The sequence below is a fragment of the Spinacia oleracea genome, chromosome 2 (genome assembly GCF_020520425.1).
Source record: "Spinacia oleracea cultivar Varoflay chromosome 2, BTI_SOV_V1, whole genome shotgun sequence".
Taxonomy (NCBI): Eukaryota; Viridiplantae; Streptophyta; class Magnoliopsida; order Caryophyllales; family Amaranthaceae; genus Spinacia; species Spinacia oleracea.
Genome location: NC_079488.1, coordinates 89,394,997 through 89,422,019, shown reverse-complemented (window position 1 = coordinate 89,422,019; position 27,023 = coordinate 89,394,997). Strand labels below are relative to the sequence as shown.

General features: G+C 33.3%; 2 protein-coding genes and 1 long non-coding RNA gene across 3 annotated transcripts in view; all 3 read left to right on the top strand.

Moving 5' to 3' along the window:
• The window catches only part of LOC130467995 (uncharacterized), a 71,007-nt gene extending 50,212 nt beyond the window's left edge, over window positions 1-20,795 (top strand). The window contains exon 4 of the long non-coding RNA XR_008928211.1: window positions 20,605-20,795. This is a non-coding gene — a long non-coding RNA (uncharacterized lncRNA). The remainder of the gene's footprint in view (window positions 1-20,604) is intronic.
• Window positions 3,636-7,903, top strand: LOC130467994 (uncharacterized). Its single transcript, XM_056837263.1, has 5 exons — window positions 3,636-3,800; window positions 3,876-7,219; window positions 7,319-7,592; window positions 7,690-7,786; window positions 7,865-7,903. Exon 2 carries the CDS (start codon window positions 4,046-4,048, stop codon window positions 6,791-6,793), a length of 2,748 nt encoding a protein of 915 aa, XP_056693241.1. The 5' UTR covers window positions 3,636-3,800; window positions 3,876-4,045; the 3' UTR covers window positions 6,794-7,219; window positions 7,319-7,592; window positions 7,690-7,786; window positions 7,865-7,903.
• On the top strand, window positions 7,603-10,312 carry LOC110805312 (uncharacterized). Its single transcript, XM_022010904.2, has 8 exons — window positions 7,603-7,989; window positions 8,146-8,227; window positions 8,310-8,430; window positions 8,962-9,107; window positions 9,179-9,299; window positions 9,386-9,559; window positions 9,645-9,934; window positions 10,030-10,312. Exons 1-8 carry the CDS (start codon window positions 7,980-7,982, stop codon window positions 10,073-10,075), a joined length of 990 nt encoding a protein of 329 aa, XP_021866596.2. The 5' UTR covers window positions 7,603-7,979; the 3' UTR covers window positions 10,076-10,312.
• Window positions 20,796-27,023: the final 6,228 nt, after the last annotated feature.

Genomic DNA, 27,023 nt, shown 5'->3' with positions numbered 1-27,023 from the left:
AAAAAATCTTTTGAAAATATACATAAAATTGTATATTCTTCTTATTTTATTTGAATTATTTCTATCTAGATTGGCATGAAATATGATGTTGTATATTTAAAAATACATAGAGTGTATCGTATAAATCAATAACACCTGAAATTATATAAGTCCTTCAATATTATGCAAATTATGATTTTATCCATTTTAATCTTTATTGTCCAAAATTCATTCATTATTATTGCTCATTCATTAACGATAATCAATGGTCTCCCCTCCCCAAGAGAAAAATTAAAAGAAACGAGAATTGTCATTATTTGGGAAACTACAATTGACACATGCGACAGAGAAACCGAAGGAGATCGAGTAATTATAAATTATAAAAACCACATCCAAATAGTCCCACAAAAATGTATATTTAATTTCATCATATCATATCTTATTGAATAGTATTTTGATATTCTATGTTAACTTCCCGTTTTAAATTACAGGTCGAAGTAAATACTACATACTTAATATATTAAGCATCAAAGATATTGACCAGGCCGGGCGAATATTTACCAAAAACACAGGTTGACATACCCCTATATAATATCTCGTGCCTCAACTTTATATTATTGTCGAGGGAGCTCACTTACTATGATCGATGAGTCTACAGCTTAGACGTTGTTTAATAGGCTAATACTACGATCGACGATTATACTGCATAGACGTTGTTTAATACACACTCCGTATAATTTGGTTAACCTTTAACCTCGATCAAACTCAAGGAAACTAAAATAACTAACCATTTTTATGCATGTCCTAAATACTTGTAGACTATCTTTTCAACCTTTAAATACAATATAATGTCTTACGTGCACTTTGTGTATAACAAATTTATCATATGATGGGCTAAATGTTAATAAGTTTTTCACAATCTCTAACATGTTTAATTAACGTTTTACATTATGAATAAATTTTTAATGAGAATATGATTCCCGTTACTCCGTATACATTATGAATGATATTGTAGGGATAATTTTTATTAACGATAAAAAAATTATCTTTAATAAATCAACTAAACTTTACACATAACAGGACAACTTTTAAGTATTTGATCAGTAATTTTAAACCCGGCGTACAATAATCATTATACAATGACTTAATATTATTACCTTCCTAGAAGGTTTGCTTAGTGGAACTTGGTTTGCTTTTTTGTTCCAATCTATACTAATATATTAAAAGGCGTTTTGACAAACGTCTATGTGCCACGTATTCCCCTCTTTCTTTGCACTTGCATTCCGCCACGTCAACATCTACAAGTGTCGCCGCGACAACGAAGCATCTGTGCCACGTATTCCATCTAACAAAATTGTGGTATACTTACAACCAAAAAGGATGTTCTAAGGCTCGAACATCAAACCTCCGTAGTTAAGGAGCACAACTTTTACCACCTCAACCAACTTTTACTTGTGTTTCATTTACGATCTTTAATTCCTAAATCTGCTGTAAAGGGAGAATTATAATAAATGAGAGTACATTAATTTCACTGCTCACATCACCGACCCATCTTCTTCCTTGAAACTTTGAAAGCTTCTCCAAAATTTCATTTTCCTCAGATTTTCCAATCTCTCATCTTCATGATAATTGATTGCTCCATCTTCATGATAATTGATTGCTCTTAATTAAGTGACACATTAATTATGAGTTATCAATTACATCAGGAAGAAGAAGATTCGTCTTTGTGGGTCGCATCCCGCCTTTGTAGCTCCGAATTGGGCTACCTCCGAATTCCTCTTCATGATTAATTGATTATTCTTAATTAAGAGAAACATTGATTATGAGTACTCAATTAAATCACGAGGAAGAAGATTCGTCTTTGTGGGTTGATTTCTGCCTATGTGTTTTCACAATAAATTATAATTCAAGTCATGAGTTTAATTTTATCTTTTGAACCAAATCAATTTCTCAATTGATTGCCTAAATCTGTAACTGAAGCTGCGTAATTGAGCCCCTCTAAGAGGTTCCCATTATATATATTCCTATAGTCTTGCTGAATTCATCAGCCCCTATTTTGCTACCCCTTTGAAAAAGGTTTATGAGAAGTAATTAGGTGACTCACGCATCTAAACTATTACAATGATTTAATTCTTGTGTTTGTATATGTATTCATGGCATTAGGCTCTTCATTTACAAAGTACCATTTGTTTTTGTTTTGGGTTTTGTTTGCTGTAGGCTTGAGTAAGACAGGGGCTGCAGTCGATTGTTGAGTATCATATTGTCCTGCAACAAAAACTCTGGTTAGTTGTTCAATTTAGATTGTATTGGAAATGCCTCTATATATTGTGTAATTTAATATGGGAATTTTAGGAAATGTGACAATTTTGTCACAGAGAAACAAAATAGTATGTGAATATTATTTCTGGGAGGAGGGAGTAACTATTAAGAGATAGATAAAAGTCGGAAATTGTCATTACTTCTTGAATATTCTGCGAAGGTTGCTTGCTAATGCTTTGTCATAAGTATTATTAAAGCCCTTGTGGAAGTCCTCATCTCCAATTGGCATATTGAAATGGTTACACAGGCTCACAGTCCTCTGTATTTTCCAAAAGCTTTGTATAAGATAATCTCATCACTTACTCAGTATCATACGAATGTTCTATGATTAGGAGTGTCTTTTATGAGATCTCTCTTATGAGTTACTTTTATGTGGATGGGTGAGTTTCAAATGGATATGAGGTGACTTTAGGATTTATACTAGAGCATTGCTGAACTTGAATAATAACATAAAGAAAAGACCAATATGCAGATATGTTCAGTATAGCGAACCCAAGTGCTTACCTTTCTAAATATGTGGGTGGTCTAGCTTTATTTCTCCACAAAACAACATTTATTACCCTAAAAAAAAGGTAAGCACTGGTTGTGGGAAATGTAGAGAGTTTTCTGACTATAGCCAAGTTATTCAATTTCGTAAACAGTAACAGAAGTAAATGTCTAATGTATTTGATAGCACCGCATTAAGGTTGAATGTGATCATCTAGAGTTGTTCACTGTCAAGTACATCTCATTGGAGTCATATGGACACTTAAAAGTAGAAAATGTGAGTTTCAGGGTTGAGCACGAACTGCAATATGGGGCTGGCAATTTTTGGGAGTCTATAGAATTGTTATGCAATAACTGATGGGAAAATTGCCAAACAGTCATGGAAAATTGCCAAAATTGTGTAACAGTCTTACAAATAAATTGTGGCAACCCTAATTATTATGTTTAACCAACATTGGTGTGAGCTGACTCTTTTGAATCAGAATACTAGAATCAGAATACTAAGTTTTTGCCCTTTGTTAATCTCAATCAGGGAATTTCAATTCCATTGTATATAATGGTGACAGGACCAAAAATTCAAGCTTCATTCTCATTTATACAGAACCTTTTCCAAATAACTTAATGGTTCTGTTTTACTTTGTGGGCTACAGGTACTTTGTGAACCTTCTGAAGTTGTACTGTCATTTGGATAGCTGGCTCTTGAAAACTAAGGTAGTTCCTTTACTTTAAAATTTTATATAGTCAAATACCATTGAGCTACACTTAATAGAATAAGACTGACCATGCATCTCATTACCAAGATGCGATGGCCATTTGTCGATGGGCAGGACCACCTGATCTGTTCATAACATTCACATGTAACCCAAAGTGGCCTGAAATTACAGAATTCTTAGCAAACATACCTGGACAACGACCCGAAGACAGGCCAGATGTCGTGGTCCGCGTCTTCAAAATAAAGCTTGATGAGTTGATATGTGATCTAACAACAAAAGAACATTTTGGGAGAACAATAGCAGGTACATATTATTTCCTCCAAAGAAGTTAAATAACAACATGCATTAATCACTAACAAATCCTCTTTCTCTTTGCAGTAATATATACCATTGAATTTCAGAAACGAGGCTTGCCGCACGCTCATATTCTGCTGTTTTTACATCCAGATGACAAGCCACTAACTCCAGAAGACATAGACAGAATCATTTGTGCAGAGTTACCAGACAAAGAGGTAGACTTAATTGGATATGAAATAGTAGTCCAATCAATGATGCATGGGCCTTGTGGGTCAATGAACGAACGCTCACCTTGCATGGAAGATGGAAAATGCTCAAAACACTACCCAAGAAGTTTCCAGGAAACAACAACTGTGAATGATGAGGGGTATGCACTGTATACAAGACGTAATAATGGGCATACAGCAACAAAGAATGGTCAAGTTCTGGATAACAGGTTTGTAATCCCATACAATATTGATCTGGTGGTGAAATTTCAGGCCCACATAAATGTGGAATGGTGCAACAAAGATAGGTCACTGAAATACTTATTCAAGTATATGAACAAAGGCCCTGACATGGCACTTGCAAGAATTGAACAGGCTCGGGAAGGAAATAATGGCAACGAAGCACAAAACCACCAGGAGCAAGTTATAGATGAGATTCAAAATTATCTAAAATGTAGATATGTGTCAGCCTCTGAAGCATGTTGGAGAATATTCTCATTCATCATCCAATACAAAAACCCCCCTGTACAGAGGCTAACGTTTCATTTGGAGGGTCATCAAGAAGTCATTTTTGAAGACCATGAGCACTTGGACGATGTCCTGGAAAGAGTTGGGGCAAAGAAAACAACATTGACAGAGTGGATGACAGCTAACAGGATGTATCCAGAAGCGCGCGAACTCACATATGCAGACTTCCCAACAGAATGGGTATGGTTAAGCGACGAGAAAAGATGGAAGCCTAGAGAAAACGGGAGCAGCATTGGAAGGATATACTTTGCACACCCTGCCTCCGGGGAGAAGTACTACTTAAGATTGCTTCTGAATATTGTCAAAGGTGCCACATGCTTCGCAGACATCCGGACGGTGAATGGAATCATACATCCTACATACAAGGCAGCATGTCATGCCCTTGGGCCTCTTGATGGGGACAATGAATGGCACGAGGGATTAGTTGAAGCAGCCACATGGTCTAACGGCCCACAATTGCGGGAACTCTTTGTTACAATGCTCTTATTCTGTGAAGTGTCAGACCCAAAAGAGTTGTGGGAAAAGCATTGGACAGACTTATCGGATGACATTGTTTACCGACAACGTCAAAGACTGGGAATTGCAGACCTAAGTCTAGCAGAAGATCAGATTCAGAACTACACCCTCTATGAGATTGAACAACTACTAAACAGAGACAATAGAAGCCTCAAAGACTACCACGGCATCCCATTACCAGATGCAGCCCTACTTCAAGAAGCAGGAAATAGGATGCTACTGGAAGAGCATGACTACGACACAGAATCATTGGCTAGCGATGCTCGCGATTTAGAACAGGACCTTAATGATGACCAAAGACATGTTTATGACAACATCCTTCAAGCAGTGTACGAGAGTAGAGGTCAACTATTCTTTGTCTATGGTAGTGGTGGCACAGGGAAGACATATCTTTGGAGAGCATTAATATCCAAGCTTCGCTCCGAAGAACAAATAGTACTTGCAGTGGCATCATCAGGAATAGCAGCTTTACTACTCCCTTCTGGCCGTACTGCCCATTCCAGGTTCAAAATCCCACTGGTGTTAAGTGAAAATTCGTGCTGCAACATTGACCAAGGCTCTGACCTCGCAGAACTAATCCGACGAACAAAGCTCATAATATGGGATGAAGCTCCCATGGTACATAGGCATGGCTTTGAAGCACTTGACCGAACTTTTCGAGATGTAATGCAGCTTCATGACCAATCGTCAAAGGACAAAGTTTTTGGAGGCAAGGTAGTAGTCTTAGGAGGGGATTTTCGGCAAATACTACCTGTTGTTCCAAAAGGAGGACGAGTAGAAATTGTAGATGCATCTGTGAGCAAATCCAAGACCATATGGCCAGAGTGCATTGTCCACACACTAAGGACAAATATGCGAATAAAGCGGTCAAACCTAGACCAAGTCGATATAGAGCGATCAGAATTCAGCAAATGGGTTCTAGATATGGGAAACGGGCATATTCCAGCAACAACAAAAGAAGGCGAGGATGAACCGACATGGATAGAAATACCCGAGGACTTACTTATACATGGAGATGATCCTATTGCTGCATTGGTGGAAGAGGTGTACCCAGAAATTTTACACAGGCACATGGACCCAAAGTACCTCCAACAACGGGCCATACTTGCTCCAAAAAATGAAACAGTTGACAAGATCAATGGATACATACTCCAAATGATCCCAGGAGAGGAAATAACCTACAAGAGCGCAGACAGAATCTGCCCAGCAACAACAGGTGGGAGAAATGTGCAATCACTGTACCCTACTGAATTCCTCAACAGCCTACAATTTCCAGGTGTGCCCAATCATGAAATACAACTCAAAGTAGGGTGTCCTGTAATATTGTTGAGGAACATCAACCAAAGAGAGGGACTATGTAATGGGACACGCCTTATTGTCACCAGATTGAACCATAGAATCATTGAAGCACAAGTTGTCACTGGAATAAATGCGGGGGACATGGTCAGCATTCCACGAGTAGAAATGTCACAATCAGATTCAAAATGGCCATTCATCTTAAAGCGCCGGCAGTTCCCAATCAAAGTTTGCTTCGCAATGACAATCAATAAGAGTCAAGGACAAACATTCGACCATGTGGGAATATACTTGCCAGAACCAGTATTCAGCCATGGCCAACTATATGTTGCTGTATCCAGAGTCACTACACGGAGTGGACTCAAAATCTGCATCCCAAGAACAAGCACCGATGATCAGCAAACTGGAAAAACAAAAAATGTGGTCTACAAAGAAATATTCAATGATCTATAATCTGTTCAAGACATTGAAACTTCATTAAAAACAAGGCTCTGTTCAGAATGTTTGTTTTTACCTGTTTCTTAGTTTAGAAAAACTCCCTGATTTAGCATAAAAAAATAAGACTGCCAACTTACTAAATCATCACAGAAATGCATCATTGTCTACATTGCATCATTTGAATCATTGTCTCATTAACAGCTTCATTCCTTACATTATTGATAGAACTTTGGTTGTGAACTTCCGTGCATAACTAACTGATTATGAAATTTGTTCCAGGATCTAAGACTTTGAAAAATGGCAACAAATCAAAACATTGCTGACCTCAGGCCCACTTTGAGGGGAGGACCCTTGCTGGCACGAGTTATAAGAACATGGGATGTGGTATACAACTCGAGCGAACAACCAACCGCTTTTGATTTCCTTCTGTTAGACAAACAAGTAAGCTAAACTAACATCTATATCCTTTACACCTCTGCTTAACAAACTGCCTAATAATAAATTTGGAAAGTAACACCAAAATTAAAATACCAAATGCAGGGAGGGCTCATTCAAGCCACTATGAGGAAGGATTTGATGAAAACTTACAAGGATCAAATTGTGGAAGGAAATATACACACAATTAACAACTTTGAAGTGGCTAGAAACAACAAGCTTCATTGCCCGGTAAAAAATGACATGCTTATCAGATTCACCCCTTTTACAACTGTTTTTCAAGAACAAGAAAATGCAGCAACAATCCCGATGAACAACTTCCAGATACATCCATTAGATCGTTTGCAAGAGAGGAACAACAAAAGTGACTACGCCATAGGTACGTAAACAACAACTACTGCCAAATCATTAATATACCTCCTCAAATATATTACACTAATACATGTTCTATTTACGAACATGGCCATAAATTGTAGATGTAGTTGGCTTGCTAATTGGAGTTGAGGAGAAAACCTGGGTCAATGTTGGATTACAAAGAACCCCAATACGAAGGATTCAAATTGAAGATCAATGGTAAAATAGAAATTTAATGTCAACACACACAATACATATACAGATCCTGACAAAAACTTATTACCACTATATATGCAGCAACACCAAGGTTGTGGTTACTTTGTGGGGAGCAAAAGCTGACTTGATAGACACTCACATAACACAGGATTAAGACAACTTCAAAGTACTACTCATCACCTCAACAAAAGTGAGTATGTATCAAGGTAAGACCAACACCTAATACATAACTCCATAAAAATACACAAACTAAACAAAATGACCAATTGTTGGGCCAAGTACTTCTGCCGTGTATATAAAATACTGGTGTGTCACTCTCCTCTATGAGATGCTAACATTATTCTAAACATTGCAACTTGCAGGAAACTATCAGTTGAACTCTACAAATGCAACGCAGATACACATCAACCTGCCAATTCCAGAAATAGAAGGTTTCAAGCAAGGGTAACAAATTCATATAAACCCATATTCATAACCCAAGTTTATAACTGAAACATAATCACAAACTAACACATTCTACCAACAGGCCTGAACCGAGAACACCTATTAAACAACTGGAGGCTAAACCACACGAGACACTAGAACAAGCCATGTTCAAGAACAGAAAAAAGATACAAGATATTCTGCAAATGGATCCACAAACAAAGGTAAGATCCTAACTTCCCCCATACATCTGCACCTAGCGGAAATATTTAACCTTGAATCCAATTGCAAAAAAAAAAAAAAAAAAACGATACCAACAGTTAATTAAAACCTAAGTTATCAATTTAACTGAAGGGCTCAATGCTAAATCCACTAATCCAAGTATGAGGGTACCCTAATAGAACCTAATTTATTGTAAATATTGAAATTTTTAACAAAAATCTTAGAACCTCTTTTCTTCTTGGACCCTAGCTAATGTCTATTAAAATTTGAAAAGGATCAATTATTTATTTTAACATCTATTCCAGCAAATGATTAGAAGTTATTTTAATTCTCCAACAGAAAATATCACATGAGTACTGCTTTTCTTATGTATGAATCACAAACAATGATAAAAGGCAAATGTGTAAAAATCTAAATTGTGCATTATTTAGAAAACATAAGAAGTATATGTGATTGTTATTAACCTGAAACATAGACTAATGCAGAAAGTGAATCTCAATGCTCATTGGATAACATATATAAATACTATACAGGACATGTTCACCATCAGTGCCACAATCATGAGCATCCACCTTGACAAAAAGTGGCATTACAACTCTTGTGACGCATGTAAGAAAAAGATAGATGAAACATTCTACTGTACCAATTGCGAGGTGGTGGTCAAATACCCAAAAACAAGGTAAATAACTTTCTCACGCTATATCACAAGACAATGAAAAACTACTAGATTTATAACCCAGTAAGTTGCAGGTATCTTTTGACGGTTGATATAGATGATGGAACTGCATGTATCCCAATGGCATTGTTCGATAAGGAGGCTGAAATAGTCGTCGGAAGTCCGATACACAAACTTCTTGAACTACAGAAAAATGTATGACAATTGCAAAAACACAAGTATAAATAAGCTCTTACGAAAAAATACAAAGACTAACAAATACAAACAACAATACATTGTAGGACAATGGCAAAGATAACGTGTTAGATCGCCTACAACATTGTGTTGGGAAACAATTTGCATTTAAGGTGAAGCAGAGTACAAGAAGTGAAACAACAGAGCTCATCTGCCAAAAGACGTTCCACATAGATTACCAATTAGAAAAGTCTTACAAAGAACTACAAGGTGCAGAAGTGGTGGGTATACATAAACACAATACAACTTAGACTTTCTTAACTAATTACATAATCAAACCTATATAACAAAATGTCCTAATTGCAGGAACAAAATGTAGCAAAAAAGCAACTCATGGATAAAGCCTCAGACACTATTCAAGTAGAAACATCACTCTTGGATAATGCCACAGGATCGAAGCCTGAAGTGGAAAGTGACCTGCTAGAAAAAAGGCTACTCCTGGATAAAGCCTCAGACACAACTACTGGAGTAGAAACACCACTCTTGGATAACGCCACAGGAACGAACACTGAAGTGGCAAGGCACCTGCTGGATAACGCCTCAAAAAAGGACACTAGAGTGGAAAGGACTGCAAGGAAGAGAAACAGAAATGAAATGTAAGTACAATGTTCAACAACAAAATAAACAGAATATAAACAACAAAAACACAAAATGAAACAACTGTACGTACTAATCGATATCTTTATTGCAGGGAGACAGACAAAGAAACAACTACAACCGTCAACCGTGAAAACTAAAACAAGCATGGGTAAACGAAGACACAACCATGCCAAGTGGAGACACGGCCACATTAAGTTATGCACCAAATAAGAGGAATACCCTCAATAATTCCAACAAATACAATAATAGTTTACTTTATCATGTTTAAGATACAATTTAGAATTCGAGTAAAGATTCGACCAAAATTCAAAAGACAATTGTACGTCTCCAGGGAATTTCACTTTATAGACAAGTTTTACATTTTCGTTTATTAACCATCGTCCAATATATAACTCATTGTACATAATAAGAGTTATTGAGTACATTATAATTTTTAGTCAACTCATCACACCAACAACATTAGAAATATTCAATGAAAACACCATTTGAAACCTACTAACAGTAGAAACCCGGGGCATCGCCCGGGCTACACACTAGTTAAATATTAAATTGATGTTTTTTAAAAGAAAGTTTATGTGACACCTGGTGCTCTTCTTGTGGGTGGTTTGCTCAATGTAATCTTCTTACACATTAAAAAAAATAACAAACATGGTTTGCTTAAGGTTTGAACCCTTGACCTTGAATTTAAACAATAAAGCCTTTACCACTAAGCTATTACTTATGTTCATGTTATAATTGCAAAAAGAAAATATAAGTAAATGTGAATGTCATTAATGTAGTAACCCGGGGCATCGCCCGGACTCAAAAACTAGTTAAATATTAAATTGATGTTTTATTATGGTGAATTGGTGATAATGAATTCCTATTATTACTTGTCAATTTTTTTTACAGGAGTATAAAAGTTGGTCTCATTTTAATATGACCCCTCGTAATATTTTTTTTTTGTATTTTATTATTAACACTAGAGAAAATTTAGTACTACATTGTTTTAGAGCTTAATATATATTTTCTGTCACTCCTCTCCCGAAAGCTCGAAACATCTACTACATTGTCCATTTTCGTATAAAATATGGTGCTGGTGGTTAGAAACTTGGGAACTACATTGGGTATTCCCATCCCATTAATCGGATGCCTTTGATCAATGGATAATGTACAGGAAGAACTCCTTTTTCAAGAAAATATGGGTTGTTGTCAGAAATACATCATGCTCTGCCAATGAACTGCAAAATCTGGTTATAATTCGCCTAAGTTGGTGGATCAAAGGATGGGGGGTCCTTTTCTGTATTCTACTGAAGATCTCCTTAGAAATCCCTCTTGCCTCTTATGGTCTATATCAGTAGGCTCTCCGCATCTAAAACATGTCACAAGGTCATGTACTGAATAAAAATCGTTGGGTAGTAAATGTGGGATTTTTAAAAAATATGTCGTAGGTGTGACTAATAAAAGAAAATCGGCCAAATGTTGGATTAATATTACCAAATTTTCCTAAATAAAAAGAATATAGTAGTACATGTTATTCCAATTAGCAATTTTTTTTGAGGGAAAGATAGGACAAGCATTTTATTAATGTAAATTAAATTCCGCCAAAGTTATAAGACTTTGAGGGAAGGAACCAATACAAACATACTCTTAATTATTACTTGTATCCCACCTTTCCATTAGATGAGCTACAATATTACATGCTCGTTTAACATGAGAAAATAAAAATAATCGAAGACTAAGCTATCTTTCTTAATGTCGTCGTATATTAGTGTAGACACCAAATTTTGATCCCAAAATTTTTGTTATTATTCTTTGTTAAGGAAAATATATAACTTTTGATTGACGGTAATAGTAAGAACTGATGCGGTGGACTGGGCCGCGGGTGTTGTTGGGGGACTGCCAGTGTTGGGCTGAGGTGTAGGCTACATCACTGGACTGGACCTTGGGTGAGGGAGAAAGGTTAAGTGGGGGCTGGATTTGGGCCGTGGGTTAGAGTCTGGGTGTGGAGCGTATTTGGAGAAATGGAGATGTAAACCCATGTTGGGTTGCTTAAATTGGGCTCATGGATAATTGAACACGCTCAAGAGTCCCATTCAAACTATTCTGCTCATACCCCTAATTGCTATACCCATGTACAGCCATCTTGGCTGTACCCGCTGCCCAAAACGACGCTGCTTTCATAAACTACCCAGGTACAGCCAAGCTGGCTGTACCCCCTACCATTGTTAGGCGCGTGAATCCCACGCGCGGGTAGTTAATTTTAAAAAAAAATGGCACGTGAGGGTAATAATTTCGTGCAGGAATCGCCTATAAATACAAAAAAAAAAAAAAAAAAAATTTCGAAAACCGTTCAAATTCTCAGCACGCAAAAAATTTTCTCTCTCCTCCGCCCACTCATCTACGTTGATTGCTTTCTCTCTCCTAAAACCGCCATTAAACTTCCTGCAACCACCTCAATTTACTTTCTCTCTCTTCAAACGCTACTAATCTTCATTATTTAAGCTGAATTTGCAGAAAATATCAGAGAAGAAATCTGTGCCTTCTTTTTGGTGAAAAAAAAGGAGAAAAATGGATGTTCGAGATGAAATTGACATGAACAAGCTACAAAATCCAACGAAAAGCAAAAAGTAAGTAATTAGAAATGATTCTGATATTTCGATTTTATTTTCGAACTAAATATGAAATCTAATTTTGTTTATTTTCGTTCTATTTCAGAAAAACGAAGATGCCGAAAGAAAAAAAAAAAGAAACGTATGTAATTTAATTTCAGATTTCGTACATGCAACTGTTTAAATAGTTAAATATCTGTTTAATTTAGTTATTTTCAGTATTTTCATTATAATGGTCAATTTTTTTGGTTTATGATGTTAACAAACCCTAACTTCTGATTTTTTTGCTATAGTACTGGAAGATCTAGTGAAGAGCCAAAAATCGGCACTGAAAAGCAATCAGATATGACAGAGTAAGTTATTTTAAGTTTTCGTAGATAAAATTGATTTTAATTTACATATGTTCAATCAATTTTATGTTAATGTTCAATCAATTTTATGTAATGTTCATTTTCGTTGCGAAGTGTTTTACCAAACCCTAACTATTGGTTTTTTGGTCACAGACATGACGGAGTATGTTATTTTAAGTTTTCGTAGATAAAATTCATTTTAATTTACATATGTTCAATCAATTTTATGTTAATGATCAATCAATTTTATGTTAATGATCATTTTCGTTGCGAAGTGATTTTACCAAACCCTAACTATTGGTTTTTTGGTCACAGAACTGGACAATACCAAATTGAGAATGAAATTGAAACTGAAAAGCAAATAGACAAAGTCCAGTAAGTAATTTTTATGTTTTTGAATATCAATTTCTATTTAATTTACGAATGTGCCGTTTTAGACATTTGATACAATTACAAAATAATGATACATTGTTCATATTCATAGAGATTTAAGAATAATCTTATTGATGATTAAAATTTGGATTTGGAATGTCAATTATTTCAAATATTATTATAATAATGTAAATGTGATGAACTTTTGTTGAGTTTTTCTATCCTTATGTTAGATGTTCAATTTATGTGTAAATGTTCATATTGTTTAAGCTAAATATTCATTTTGGTCTACTGAGTTTTGTTCATTCCTCTGTAAAATAAATTAACTCGAGAACTCATGATAACTATCTTAGGCAAAATGTTCAATTGATTATAGCAGAATATTCAATATCTTTTTGAAAAATGTTCATATATATTCCAAACTGGATATCCTTTTTGGTCTACTGAGTTTTCTTTAGGAATACTGAATTATTTCGAATGTTATATATATAATTAAAATGATTTGAACATTTGTTCATTCCTATGTCCAAAAAACTAAGTCCAGAACTCATGATAACTGTCTGTCTGCAAAATGTTTAAAATATTTTGATAAAATATTCATTTTTCTTTTTATAAAATGTTCAATATATTTTTATAAAATATTCATTTTCTTTTTTTAAAATGTTCAATTTTTTTCTGGAATATATTTTGTTACTGAGTTTTGTTTTTGAATATACTATGAATTATTTCTAGAATTATATTCATAATGGAAATGTTCTTTGTACTAATATTCAATTTTTCTATCGTAAAATTTTAAAACTACACTCATTTTGGTAAAATATTCAATTCATTTTGGTAAAATATTCAATTCCTTTTTATAAAATGTTCGTTTACTTTGATATACTAAGTTTGGTTTAGAAAATGTTCAATTATTTCAACTGCTATATTCATAATTTCAATGTTTGAACTTTTGTTCATTTCTTCAGTCCTTTTTAATATTAAAACTCATGATAACTGTTTTTATGTTAAATGATCATTTTGTTTTCATAAAATATTCATTTCTTCAAACTGTATTTTGCTCTGGACACTCATTAGTTATACATTTATAAAATCTAGAGAACAACCACAAAGGTTAATACTCAAATTTAAGCGAAGACCAACTAAATCCCAGCCAGAGGTTCAGAAAGTATTAAGGTATAAGATAATATCAATTTTGTTTTAAATTTGAATAATTTTTAATATTATATAATATAATGTGTCCATTAACATCATATTAATAAAAAAAAATACAGTGAAGGAGATGGGAAGGCATCTACAACTTCTGAGACAGAAGTTCAAAAATCATTGAGGTATAATATAATGTCTATTTTTAGCTTTTTGAATGATTTTTTTATTAATTTTATATAAAATGATTTGTACGTTTACACCTTACTATTCAAATTACAGTGAAGAAGACGACAAATCTTCATCAAAATCCCAGCCTGAAGTTACTGAGAAATCTTCATCAAAATCCCAGTCTGAAGTTCAAAAAACATCAAGGTAAAAAATAATATGAATTTTCAATTTAGTTGAATCGTTCTTAATTTTATATAAAATAGCATGTATATTAACAATATCTTATTCAAAAAACAGTGAAGTAGATCAAGAAGATCCTTCAAAATGTATGGTACAAAAAAAGATTGCTACAAAAATAGGTACAATTTTACTTTTTTTTAACAATTCATTTTCTTCTGCATATTTGTTCATAATTGTTTCATTGTTTGTTCATTCATTTGGAATTGTTTGTTCTTTATTTTTTATGGGTTATTCTTAATTATTGAACAGCTCTTTCTTTCTTGTTTATTTGTAAGTTTATATTTAAATGATATTGTTCATACGTTTTCATATATATATGATCACACTTTTTTGTACTTTGTTTATCAGGGGAAACATGTTAGTGAAACAACTTTTAGCAAAGAGCATAAAGCAGAACAAAAAAAAAAAGGCTGCAGCAATGGTAGCTGCAGCTGCTGCAAAAGCCAGCAAAGAAGCTGAGGAGAGGATAGCTACACCTGCCGTAGCTGCACAAATAGGAGCTGAGAAAAGGGCACCTGCTGCTGATGCAGAAGCCAAAAGAGTCGCTGAGGAAAAGGCATCTGCAGCTGAGAAAGAAGCCAAAAGACTGGCTGAGGAGAAGGCATCTGCAGCTGATGCAGAAGCCAAAAGAGTGGCTGAGGAAAAGGCATCTGCAGCTGACGCAGAAGCCCGAAGATTGGCTGAGGAAAAGGCATCTGCAGCTGATGCCGAAAGAGAAGCTGGGAAGAAAGAAGCTGAAAACAAGAGGATGGAGGCTAATAAGAAAAAGGAAGAAGAAGATAAAGCTGAAGCAAAGAAGAAGGATATTGAGGAAAGAAAGAAAGAATATGAAGATAAAATGAGTCAGCTTATTGCTAAAAACAACAAAGAGTTGATAGAGGAAGCGCGCGGAAAGGAAAGAAGCTGAGAGAAAGGAAAGAGAAGCTGAGAGAAAGAAAAAAGAAGATGATGATGCCACAAAGCCAAGGTGGTTGAAAATGTAAATGCTTCAGAGAGTGCAGATCCAACCAATGGTGGTAATGGAACAAGAAAAGGAAGGAAGACAACTGCTAACAAGAAGAAAGCCATTCAAAATATATATATTGATGAAGCACTACAAAAGAAGTTGCACAACATATCAGATTCATACAATCCGAGAAGAAGTACAAGATCAATGGTGAAAGTGCAAGAAAATGTTTGTGCTGAAATAGTTACCAGAGAAGAATTTGATGGAAAAGGTAAATATTTACATTTTCAATCTTATTTCAATAAATGATCAAATATATTATTATGTAAGTTGTACTTAGTATTTGTTAGTAATGTAGATGTTTCTGAAGTTGCTTCCAAAGTAACAAATACTCCAAAGAAAAGGAAAGTGGCTGAGAAAGAAGTTGAGGATGAGCCTTTGGATGTTGAGATCACAAAAACAAAAAAGCAAAAAGGTAACTATACATACAAAAAAAATGTTAAACAATAATATAAGATATTTGATAAAATGTTAATATATTAAATACATTATTATCTTTTTTACAGGAGTTGAGAAAAAAGCATCTGTTAAAGGAAGAATTCTTCCTCTTAGGACTGCAACGAAAAGAAACAAGAAAAAGGATACTGAAGAAGTGAAAGATGAACAGAAAACAGGTTTTACATTTAACATTGTTCAAAGTTTTTTCATGGAATGTTAATTTGGTTATCATAAAATGTTATTTTTGTTTGCATAAAAATTCTTTCCGTTTTTATCTCAGTTATTCATTGTTTTTGGTTATATGTTCAAAGTTTTTTTCCATCATGTTCAAAATATTTCTATATTAAGTTCAAGTTTTCTGAATTATGTTCCAAGTTTTTTATCATATGTTCAAAAAACTTTGAACATGTGATAAAATAACTTTGAACTTAATAAAATTTAACATTGTTCAAATTTTTTTCATGGAATGTTCATTTATTTATCATAAAATGTTATTCTTGTTTGGATAAAAATTCTCTCTGTGTTTATCTCATACAGTTATTCAAAGTTTTTGGTTATATGTTCAAAGTTTTTCTCCATCATGTTCAAAAATTTTCTATATTAAGTTCAAAGTTTTCTGCATTATGTTTGAAGTTTTTTATCATATGTTCAAAGTTTTTGGACATATGTTAAAATTTACAATTATTCAAAGTTTTTTGGTCATATGTTCAAACAATTTTACCATTTTGTTCTATTGACAGGACTTGCAGAAGTCATAGCTAAAGGGAAAAGGAAAATGAAAGAAAGTTTGAAAAAAAAGAAAGGAACAAGAAGAAGAGGTTCAAGAAGAAGAGGAAGAAGAGGAAGAAGATGAGGAAGAAGAGGAAGAAGATGAGGAAGATGAGGAAGACGAAGAATGGGAAGAAGAAGAAGTGAAACAACAAAAAAAGATGAAAAAAGGTATATATATATTTAGTATAAAATGTTAAACATTGTATTACATATTTATCAAAACTTCTTAATTCTATGTTCTTCTCTAACAGAGCAAACAGTACCGGTGAAGGATAGGTTGCTTATGTTCGAAAAACAAAGACAAGAAATAGGTAAGACTAAAATTTATTTGTTTTCCATAAGATAAAATATTCTAGGATTGTTATTAAAACTCACTTATATGTGTTCCTTTTCCAGCATCAAAAAGAACAACACCAAAAGCAAACCTACCTGCTGAAAAGAAACGAAAGAGGAAAATAGCTGATGAGGATTGAGAAGGGAAAGAAGAGAATGAAAATGATGATATTCACAATTCAGAAAAAGGTAAAAATAAAAATACTTGAATGAATCTATGTAATTTATTTTTATTCTTATTATTCCTGCATTAATTTTTGGCTTTGTTAATCAGATTTAATTGTGAAACGTGAGGCTTCCCCTTTGGCGATGATTACCAAAGAAGTTCCTGCAAGAAAGAAACCAATGAAATCAATCGTTGTTTATAAGGAGAGAGTAGAAGAAGAAAAGGAAGAAAAAACCGGTGTTAGAGGAGGACACGGAAAATTCATCACATTCATTTCCATGATGAATGAACAGAAGAAGGAGGCCGTTCGAAATATTGGTCTAGGAGCATTGCTAGATTTCCAGCTACCTACTTCATCCCAACAATTTGTTACATGGCTGTGTAACAACTTTGAGGAAAACAGCCAAAATCTTTATCTGCCAAAGAATGAGAAAATTCTGATAGAATTTGAGGACGTGAAAAAGATGTATGGCCTTCCTATCGGTGAAGTAGAGATAGTTGAGGCATAGTCTGACAAGGCTAGTGAAGAATTTTCTTGTAATCCCCCGTAAATTTATAAATTTTATTAATATATTTTAACGTATATTATTTATATTTAAATGGAATTTATGAATTTTAGTAATAAACATATAATTAACGTATATTTATTTATTACATTTTAATATTTTCAACGATTTACGAAATTGAAAATGATTTTAGAATTTTAAGTTAAAACGAATTCGAATTACGAAATTCCGTTCGATTGAAATTGGGAAGCAATCCTAACCATTTTGGATTCAACAAACTAAATCTTAATCCTAGCCCAAGTATAAAGCCCAAGTTAAATAAACTACCAAGTAAACCCATAACCCTCTCCTTGTTTTTACTTCACGTAAAACTCAAATCCCAAACCCTCCTTATTCCTTCTCCTTCACGTGAACCAGCAAAACCCAAAACCTTGCTTCTCTCCTTGCTCTCAGCCGCCAGTCGGACCACCGTCGGACCACCGTCGTCCCCCACCGTTGTCCTCTGCCGCCAGTAAACCAATCCTCTCATTCCCTCTTCTCTCCCACGATATTACTCCTCCTCCCTCTCCTCCTTGCAGCCCTCCTCTCCGCCTGCATCAACCACCATCAACAGGCGCCGCCGCGGCCATCCGCGACCACCTTTCCACCTGCACGCCACCAGATTCTCTAGCCGCCGCCGGTAACTCTCCTCTCCCCTCTATTTCTTCTTTCTTCTCCTTCGTTTTCTCGCTCTCCTCCTCACCTATTTCTATTTTTGCGCAGCCACGCAAAACACCACCGAGCACCGCCATCAACTCGTTGTTCCCCTTCGCTGCACCGCCCACCTGCAGCGTCGCTGCCGCGCCGCCGTGCCTCCGACCGCCGGCCGCTCTCTCTCTCCTCCCTATTTGGTTGATTTTCTTAAACCCTAAGTTATTTAAATGTTTTAATTAATTTAATTAATTTGAATTTATGTTTCTTGAATTAAATTTATGATTTTTATGATTAAGTTATGAAATTTCAGATTATATGTTGTTGAAATTAATTTAATTATTTTCAGATTTATTAACTACGTTTAAGTTAGGGTTTTAATGAAGTTTTATTTATTTAATTCATGTTTATTGAACGTAAATTATAAGTTATCATGATTAAATTATATTTTCAGATTATATATTATGTTTAAATAATAAATTTAATTTTCAGATTATGTAATTGAATTGAAATAAGGAATTTAATTATTAAAGCATGGATTTTTAAGGTTTTAATATTCTAAAATCATGGTAGAATGATTATAAGTTATTAAAGTTATTATTTTTATGATTTTAAGTATGTTGGATATATTTTAGATTAGTTTGAAATTGTTTTATATTGCTGGAAATTTTAAAAGGGATGTTTTATTGGAGTTTAGAACGTTTTGGGATCATTAGTTTAATAGTTATTATGCTTGGAGGTTATTTAGTTAAGTTTCGATATTTGGGATGGTTCAAAATATGTTTAGGGTGTATTTAGAGTACTGTAGTATTGCTGTAAATTGTTGGATATTGATTGGGGAATTTTATTGGTTGTTTTAGGCGGAGAATTCTTTGTGGGCGACTTTTGAATTCGTTAAAGTGACCTATCAGTTTGTTTACACAAGGTACGTACATACCTGTGTGCTTGGATGTGTGTTGTATTGAGAATATGATGAATATATTTATGAACTTGTTTATGTTGGAATTTCATGTTCAATGTCGTTGAATTAATGCGTTGAGCATAGAACTTTAATTATAAGAATTGAATCATGTTGGCATGGAATATTGATGCAAGCATGTTGGTTTTGTGGAACTTTATATTATTTAATATTGGTTTAGATCTTTATTGATCGTTGTTCCTCTTTAGATTTTCACTACTTTATAAGGGCCGAGGACCTTGTTTGGTAGTTGAACCTTATACCTAATAAAGGTTTTTTAAATATGGATAAAGGAAGGATTAAAACAGTTGGAATTGGCTCTTGGTTGAATGTTGTGATCACTGGTTTAATTCAAAGATAAAAGAAGTTGTGTTTACTTGTTGAATTTAATATTTATGTTTGATGAGTCATAACCAAGTATTAAAAGTTAAGTCATGTAAAGTGAAAATGAGTAGCAATAGCTTTAGACTGTGCACGTCTAAAGTGACGGACAATCAGGAGTTGGGGTCATGGGTAGCCTATGGCTTTTTCTGGGGCCGGATTGATCACCGGTTCTATTTTTATTTAAAAAGTCCCTCGATATCGCAGGTCATTGGGGTTTACGGAGTCGCGCCCGTACCTCGTCTTCCTTAGTGAAGAAGAAGAAGTTTCTAGTAGACAACTCAGTCCATTGACTATTTCAATTAAAATAATGTTAATGATACAAAGGTCTAGTTCAGTCAAGTATAGTCTTCAAGTCAATATATCTTGATTATCCTGCTTATGTTTTATTTAGTACCATGTTAGGATTGTTCGTTTAATAGAATCATGTTAGGATTATTATTGATTTAGTATGTAGTACTCAGCTTTGCTGATTACGTGCTTTTGCTTGTGCATGTTGATCATGGCTATGCCTTATTGATCCTGTGATGACCCAATCTTTGGTGAGCAGTCTCTAAGGATCAATAAGCATTGTCCATCTGCAGGTTTGAAGATGTTGCATCATTGGGATCGGGAATAGAGAGCTTGTATTTAGTTTTGATTTGCTAAGTTAACTTGGGTTTGTTAATTGAGACTTTAAACTTGTCGTACTATTTATATTTCCTTATTTTCGTTGGATGATTTTTGGGATTAAACCTGTAATCGATTATTTATAAACCTAAAGTTAGTTTTATGTTTTCCGCTGCAAAATTCTGAATAAGCCGTTACGTTTTCACACGGGCGATAATGCCTTGATAATTCTCTACGTTTTATATTAAAATGTTGTTTTAGAAAAGAGAGAATTGTCGGGGTGTTACATTTCTGCATTCATGGCAAGGTAAATGATCTTAAGTCTATACTTTTATTTTTAATATGTTATAGAGTTCAAAAATCTAATTGCATTATGCATGTACTATAAATGTTCTTTTACTTAAAGTTATTTGTTCAATTGTGTATGGCTTAATATACATTCAGAATTTGAAAGTTTATCTCATACAATTATAATGAGAAAAAGTTTTTTCTGCGTTTATCTCATACAATTATTCATAGTTTTTCCTCCTTATGTTCAAAGTTTTTTCTGCGTTGTGTTCAAAACAATTCCCTATTATGTTTAAAGTTTCTGCAATATGTTCAAAGCTTTTCTCCAATATGTTCAAAGATTTTCTCCAATATGTTCAAAGTTGTTTTCCTTTATGTTCAAAGTTTTCAGTCATATGTTCAAAAAACAGATTGAAGAAGACATTAATACATGAAAAGTGGAATCCTAATTAAATTTTGTTCATATTTAATGAAATTTTGTTTTTCTTAATTAAATTTTGTTCATATGTATATGCTTGTTCTTTTTCTATAACCCTGATTCATATAATTGTTCATAATTGTTCATAGTTCTTGTTGCGTTTGTTCTTTCTTTTTATATTGTTTGTCCTTTCTATTTGGGAATGTTTATCTTAATTAGATTTTGTTCATTAAAAAAACAGTTGGAAAAAGATCTTTATAGATTCAAAGTGGAATCCTCTTGGGAATAAGGTCCCATCAGTTCAGAAAATTTTGAAGTACTACAGTCGAGAAGACCAAATTGAGGCTGGACCGGATGCAAATTTCATTACAAGCTTCTTGGTGGTGACTGTCAACACGTTGATCAAAAGCACATTGTCAAACCAAGCATACTTCAAATTTTTGTTCTCAATGATGGATCATGAGCAGATCCAGAACTTGAACTGGTGCAAGTATGTGTGGGAGGCACTGCTCTCAACTACTGCACAGTATAAAAAAAACCTGAAATTAAAGGACAGAGCAACATTTTTCACAGGGCCATTGCCGTTGTTGACGGTATAACATCATTTACACCTTCTAAATTTATGATTTTAATCTACTTGATCAATCATAGGGTTTTTCTAACACTTATACTTTTTATGTCAGATTTTCTATTTTGACAGAGTTCAAAGAATGAACTTTTTTCCTCCAAGACGAATTCCACTTGTGTCATGCTATACAAAGGAAATAGGACAAAAACGGAATAAATTGGAGGAAAGTGGCTTTGGATTGGGAAAGGTGTTACCCAAAATCAATATTGAAGAAAAAAAACTCGCAAGGTATTGCTAAATACATCACATTCTAATAGATTAAAGTTAATTCTTCTGCAAAATATAAATATGTGTAATATTAATTTTATGTTCCTTCCTTTAATATGTTAAAAAAATACTTTTAGAACATATATAAATAAATGTTCATAACCCTTTGCTTAAATGTTCTTTATTTTTGCATATAATGCTCATACCTCTCTAAGCCATATAATAACATAATGAAGAATTAGTGCATTATATACAGAAAGTAATAAAATGTTCAAACCTCTTTGGTTATTTATTCAAACTGTATCAATAAATGATAAAAATAAGTGTTTAAGCCTCTTTAATTATATATTGTGTATGTGCACAAGTGTCATTCAGTATATATAGTTGTTCATACTTTTACTTATAAATGTTCAAACTGAAACACCTAAAAGTTTACTATTCCCTAATGTATGTCAATGGGTTTTAAAACACAGGAGTTTATGGATGAGTTTGTGGGTATAATTCAAGCTGTTGGTGACAATTTGTCAAAGCTTTCTGATTCACTGAAGAAGGCGCAAGAATTCTTCCCAGGAAATGAGTTGGTATCTAAAGTGGAAGAGTTCTTGTCAAAAATGGCAAAAGAACCATCATTAAGCCAAGATGAGTGGTCTGGTGACTTCATTAAGGCTCTATTGGAGAAAGAAAAAGAGTTGTTGGATGCAATTGATCTGGAGAAAAAGAAAGCAAAAAAGGATAACAAGAGATATGAGTATAATATCAAGAAAGCTTTCGACTTGGGACTTACACCATCACCGATGGTAGATGATGACAAGTTGAAAGGTCAGAAAGCTGGTACATCCACCTCTACGCCAAGTTTGTCACTGAAAGAAATAGATGAATCTTTGGCTTCTGCTATGCTGAATCTAAAACAAAGAAGGGAGGAAGAGAAAAAAGAAAATGAAATTGCAAAAGCTAAGGAAATGATCCAAGCAGAATCAGAAGTGAGTGAACCAGCTTCAGAAGAACAAAAAACAACAGTGGAGAACATTGTTGTACAAGAAGAGAAAGATTGTGAGCTTGGATGCAGCTACAGTGGAGCCTGAGTTGCATGTATCAGAAATGATGCCTGTAACTAATGTAATTCAAGAGAAGCCTGCACCAGAAGTGAGAAATGAAAAGGATCCTGCACCACAAGTGATTAAGAAGAAGGTTACAACAGATGGGGTTGAGGAGCAGCCTGCAACAAATAAAACAAATGAAAATGCTGAACCACAAGTGCTTGAGAACAAGGTTGCAACACAAATGGTAGAGGAGCCAGCAGAACCTCATACTCCTACACAGTCGCAGGTGCAAAAAGCAGTGGAAGCTGAACAATCTGTTGGTGCAGAACAATCTTCTCTTCCTTCACCAAAAACTCCACTGAATGAAGTCTCAATATCAACATTAATTTCAAGCACAAAAACAGATTTGAAATTGGACGAAATTTTTGAAGACAAAGAGGAAAAAGAAGATGAAGGAGAAGGGTAAATTTTAACTGTATTCAGACTGAATTTGTATTTGTGAAACTTTGGTTATATTATGAAAACAATTTTAAAGACATAATAATGTTTTGGTTATTTAAAATGTCATGATTTAATTTTTTAATGTTTTTGTTTTTCGTTAATATTCATTCTTTTTATACGTTTTGTTCAAACGTGTTTAATATGTTCATACTCTTCTAGTTTTTGTTCTTTCTTTTTCAAACTTGTTAAATTCTTGGATCATTCTTCTGGAATGTTATGTTCTTTCTTTTTGTATTTTTTGTTCATTCTTTTACTTTATATGTTCATACTTTAAAATTATTTGTTCTTTCTTGTTCAAACCTGTTAACTTCTTGGTTCTTCTTCTGGAATTTTATATTCTTTCTCTTTATTTATCTTATATGTTCGTACTCTTAACCTTATATGTTCTTTTTATAATTATGTCGATTTTTTGTTAAATTTTTTGTATATACAGAAATGAGAAAGGTGACGAAGGAAAAAGACCTCAGAGGATTCACAAACTACCGGCTGCCTTCTTTTCTCCATATTTGGTCAAGTATCGAGACTTGTTCAAAAATCTGGACACAGTGCATCAAAGCCTAGCAGATTATGTCTTAAGTAGTCAGGACAACAAGTATTTTCTTTAATTTCACGTAAAAGTAATTTAAAATTTAAATTCGAATACTTCTTCCTAATTTACTTCCTGTTTGTAGTGAGGTTCTTTATTTTGATGGATATAACTACATCAATAGAGAAGACATGAAAACACTGGTTGATGAAGTGGAAGTGGTTGACTGTGTGATTGATTCATGGTCGAAGTATCTAAATGCAAAGGGCCATAAAGATAAACTCTTTCTTTCAACAGTTCCATATGTAAGTATAATAATTGATGTTATTTAAAATGTTCATTTTGTTTATATAAAATGATCAATTTTCTTACAAAGAATATTCAATATAAAAACAAGTAATGTTTAATATATTTAAATAGAATGTTCATAATTACAACACATAATGTTCAAAAGTTTGAAATGGAATATTCATTATTGAAATAATTAATGTTCAACAAAATTAAGATAAAAAGTACGAATGATTAAATTGAAATGTTCATTATCATTGTAACTAATTTTACATATCTTTTTAATTGAATGTTGATTATCTTTAAATGCAGCATATTATGTGCACAAACAAGGTATGTCCAGCAGGATCCTCCTACGAAAAAAGGCTTGATGATTTTAAAAGCAGGATTAACGAAGAACTGGATAACTATAATTTCAAAAACATTCATCAATTTAAACAGGTAAACCTATATAACTTCTAACCCATTCCTAAAACTTTAATGTTCATTTTAATGTATATTATTATTCATTGTTTTTAAGTTAAATAATTACCTCTTTTTCAGATATTCATCCCCGTTCTTGCTGCAAAACACTTATATCTCCTAGTCATCAACCATTACAATGCAACTGTGGATGTAATTGACAACAAGCCTCTACCAAGAAATGTAAAATTTGAAGCTAAATACGAGGGACACCCAGAAGTTGTGGTAAGAAATAAATCATTCATAAATGTATATTTGAAACATCGAAAGATAATTATCTTACATTTTTGAACCAAAATTCCAGTTGGATGCTTTTGCAAAATATATGGGCACATTTGGTTATGAGGTAGAACCAATGCAAAAGTATGAAATGAATTTGCTCAAGATGAAATGGAGAAGCATGAAGGACTATACAAACTGCGGTGTGTATGTCATGAAGCACATGGAGACCTATACTGGTGATCCAGAACATAAATGGATCTGTGACTTGAAGGCAAATGATGTAAGTTTAATTTTGTTCATTCTTCTTTCGTATTTTGTTCATTATTTTTATTGTTTTTGTCTTTTCTGTTTTATTGTCCTGTCTGTTGAATTTCTTTTATATTTCTAATTTTATAATTTAATATTTGGATTTCATAAAACATTTTTAATTTTTTTTTAATTTTTGATATACAGACAAATCAAATAAGGAAGCTTCGTGTCACTTTCTGTGGTCTCCTAATGCTTTCAAAGCAAAATGAAAAGCATGAGTCAAACATAAATGAAGCATGGAGGAGTTAATGAAAAATTAAGCTGATAGTAAGAAGGTTAACAAACAAAGATAGATTTTTAGTACAATGTAAAGTAAATATTTGGGTATTTTGGTGGTTTGTTCAAAAACATATAACTTAGTGTTCATTTCTTTTATGTTTAATATTCAGTTTCCTTTGCAGTATTGAATCAAATGCACAACAAAATTTGCAACTCAATAATGCATACAAAATAAATATTTATTAACTGCTTGATTTTATGAAAATTATATATAAAGATTAATATCGTTAAACAATGTTCATTGAGAAAATAAGTAATAATCAATATGAAAATTACTAATATTCATTGTATTTCAATATAATGTTCAATTTTAAAATTACTAATATTCATTGTATTTCAATAAAATGTTCATTTTAAAAATACTTAATGCTCAAAATTTTCATATAGAATATTCACTTTGAAATACGTATTGTTCAAAATCTTTAAATAGAAAACACATTGACAAATACGTATTGTTCAAAATCAAGTGGAAACAAAAGTAGATAATGTTGAATATATTTGACTAAAATGTTCATAAACTTCAGAAGGATGTCTTAAAAAAACATAAAATAAATTCAAAAATTAAATATTATGAAAAATAGTGATGTTCAAAATGTTTGACCTCAATATTCATTCTATTAAAACTAAATGTTCAAACACAATAAGAGCACGTACTACTTGACCTCAATGTTCATTCTATTAAAAATAAATGATCAAAACGTTTGACCTCAATGTTCATTCTATTTAAACTAAATGTTCAGTACAAATAAATGCACGTACAAATTTTCAACTCAATAATCAATAGTTACTAAATCCTTGACTTTTAATGGCTTTTTCAGCAGCCATTGATTCATCAAAAAGAGCTAAAAAAGCATCATACTTAAATTTCAAATAAGCTTGATAATTAGCAGATTGATGAGATCCTTTAGTACCCAACGGAGGTTTAGTAACCAATGAAACTTTAGGTCCTTGAACCTTAGATCCAACTTGAGTAATTTTTTCAGCCTGAATCGATCCTTGAACTTTAGGTACTACTTGAATAATTTCTGAAGCATGAATAGGTCCTTGAACTTTAGCTTCAGTTACAGATGGAGCTTTAGTAACAGATGAAACTTTAGTAACCATTGGTGATGGTGAAAGTCCCAAGTCAAATGCACTCTTGATATCATACTCAAATCTCTGCTGATCCTTTTTTGCTTTAGTAGCTGATGTT

Bases quoted from the DNA above. Each gene is read 5' to 3' on its own strand.
- LOC130467994 (XM_056837263.1), top strand. From the start codon at position 4,046: ATGATGCATGGGCCTTGTGGGTCAATGAACGAACGCTCACCTTGCATG.
- LOC110805312 (XM_022010904.2), top strand. The intron at 9,108-9,178 runs GTAAATAACTTT...AGTAAGTTGCAG, and splicing joins GTCAAATACCCAAAAACAAG to GTATCTTTTGACGGTTGATA. The intron at 9,560-9,644 runs GTGGGTATACAT...TCCTAATTGCAG, and splicing joins AACTACAAGGTGCAGAAGTG to GAACAAAATGTAGCAAAAAA.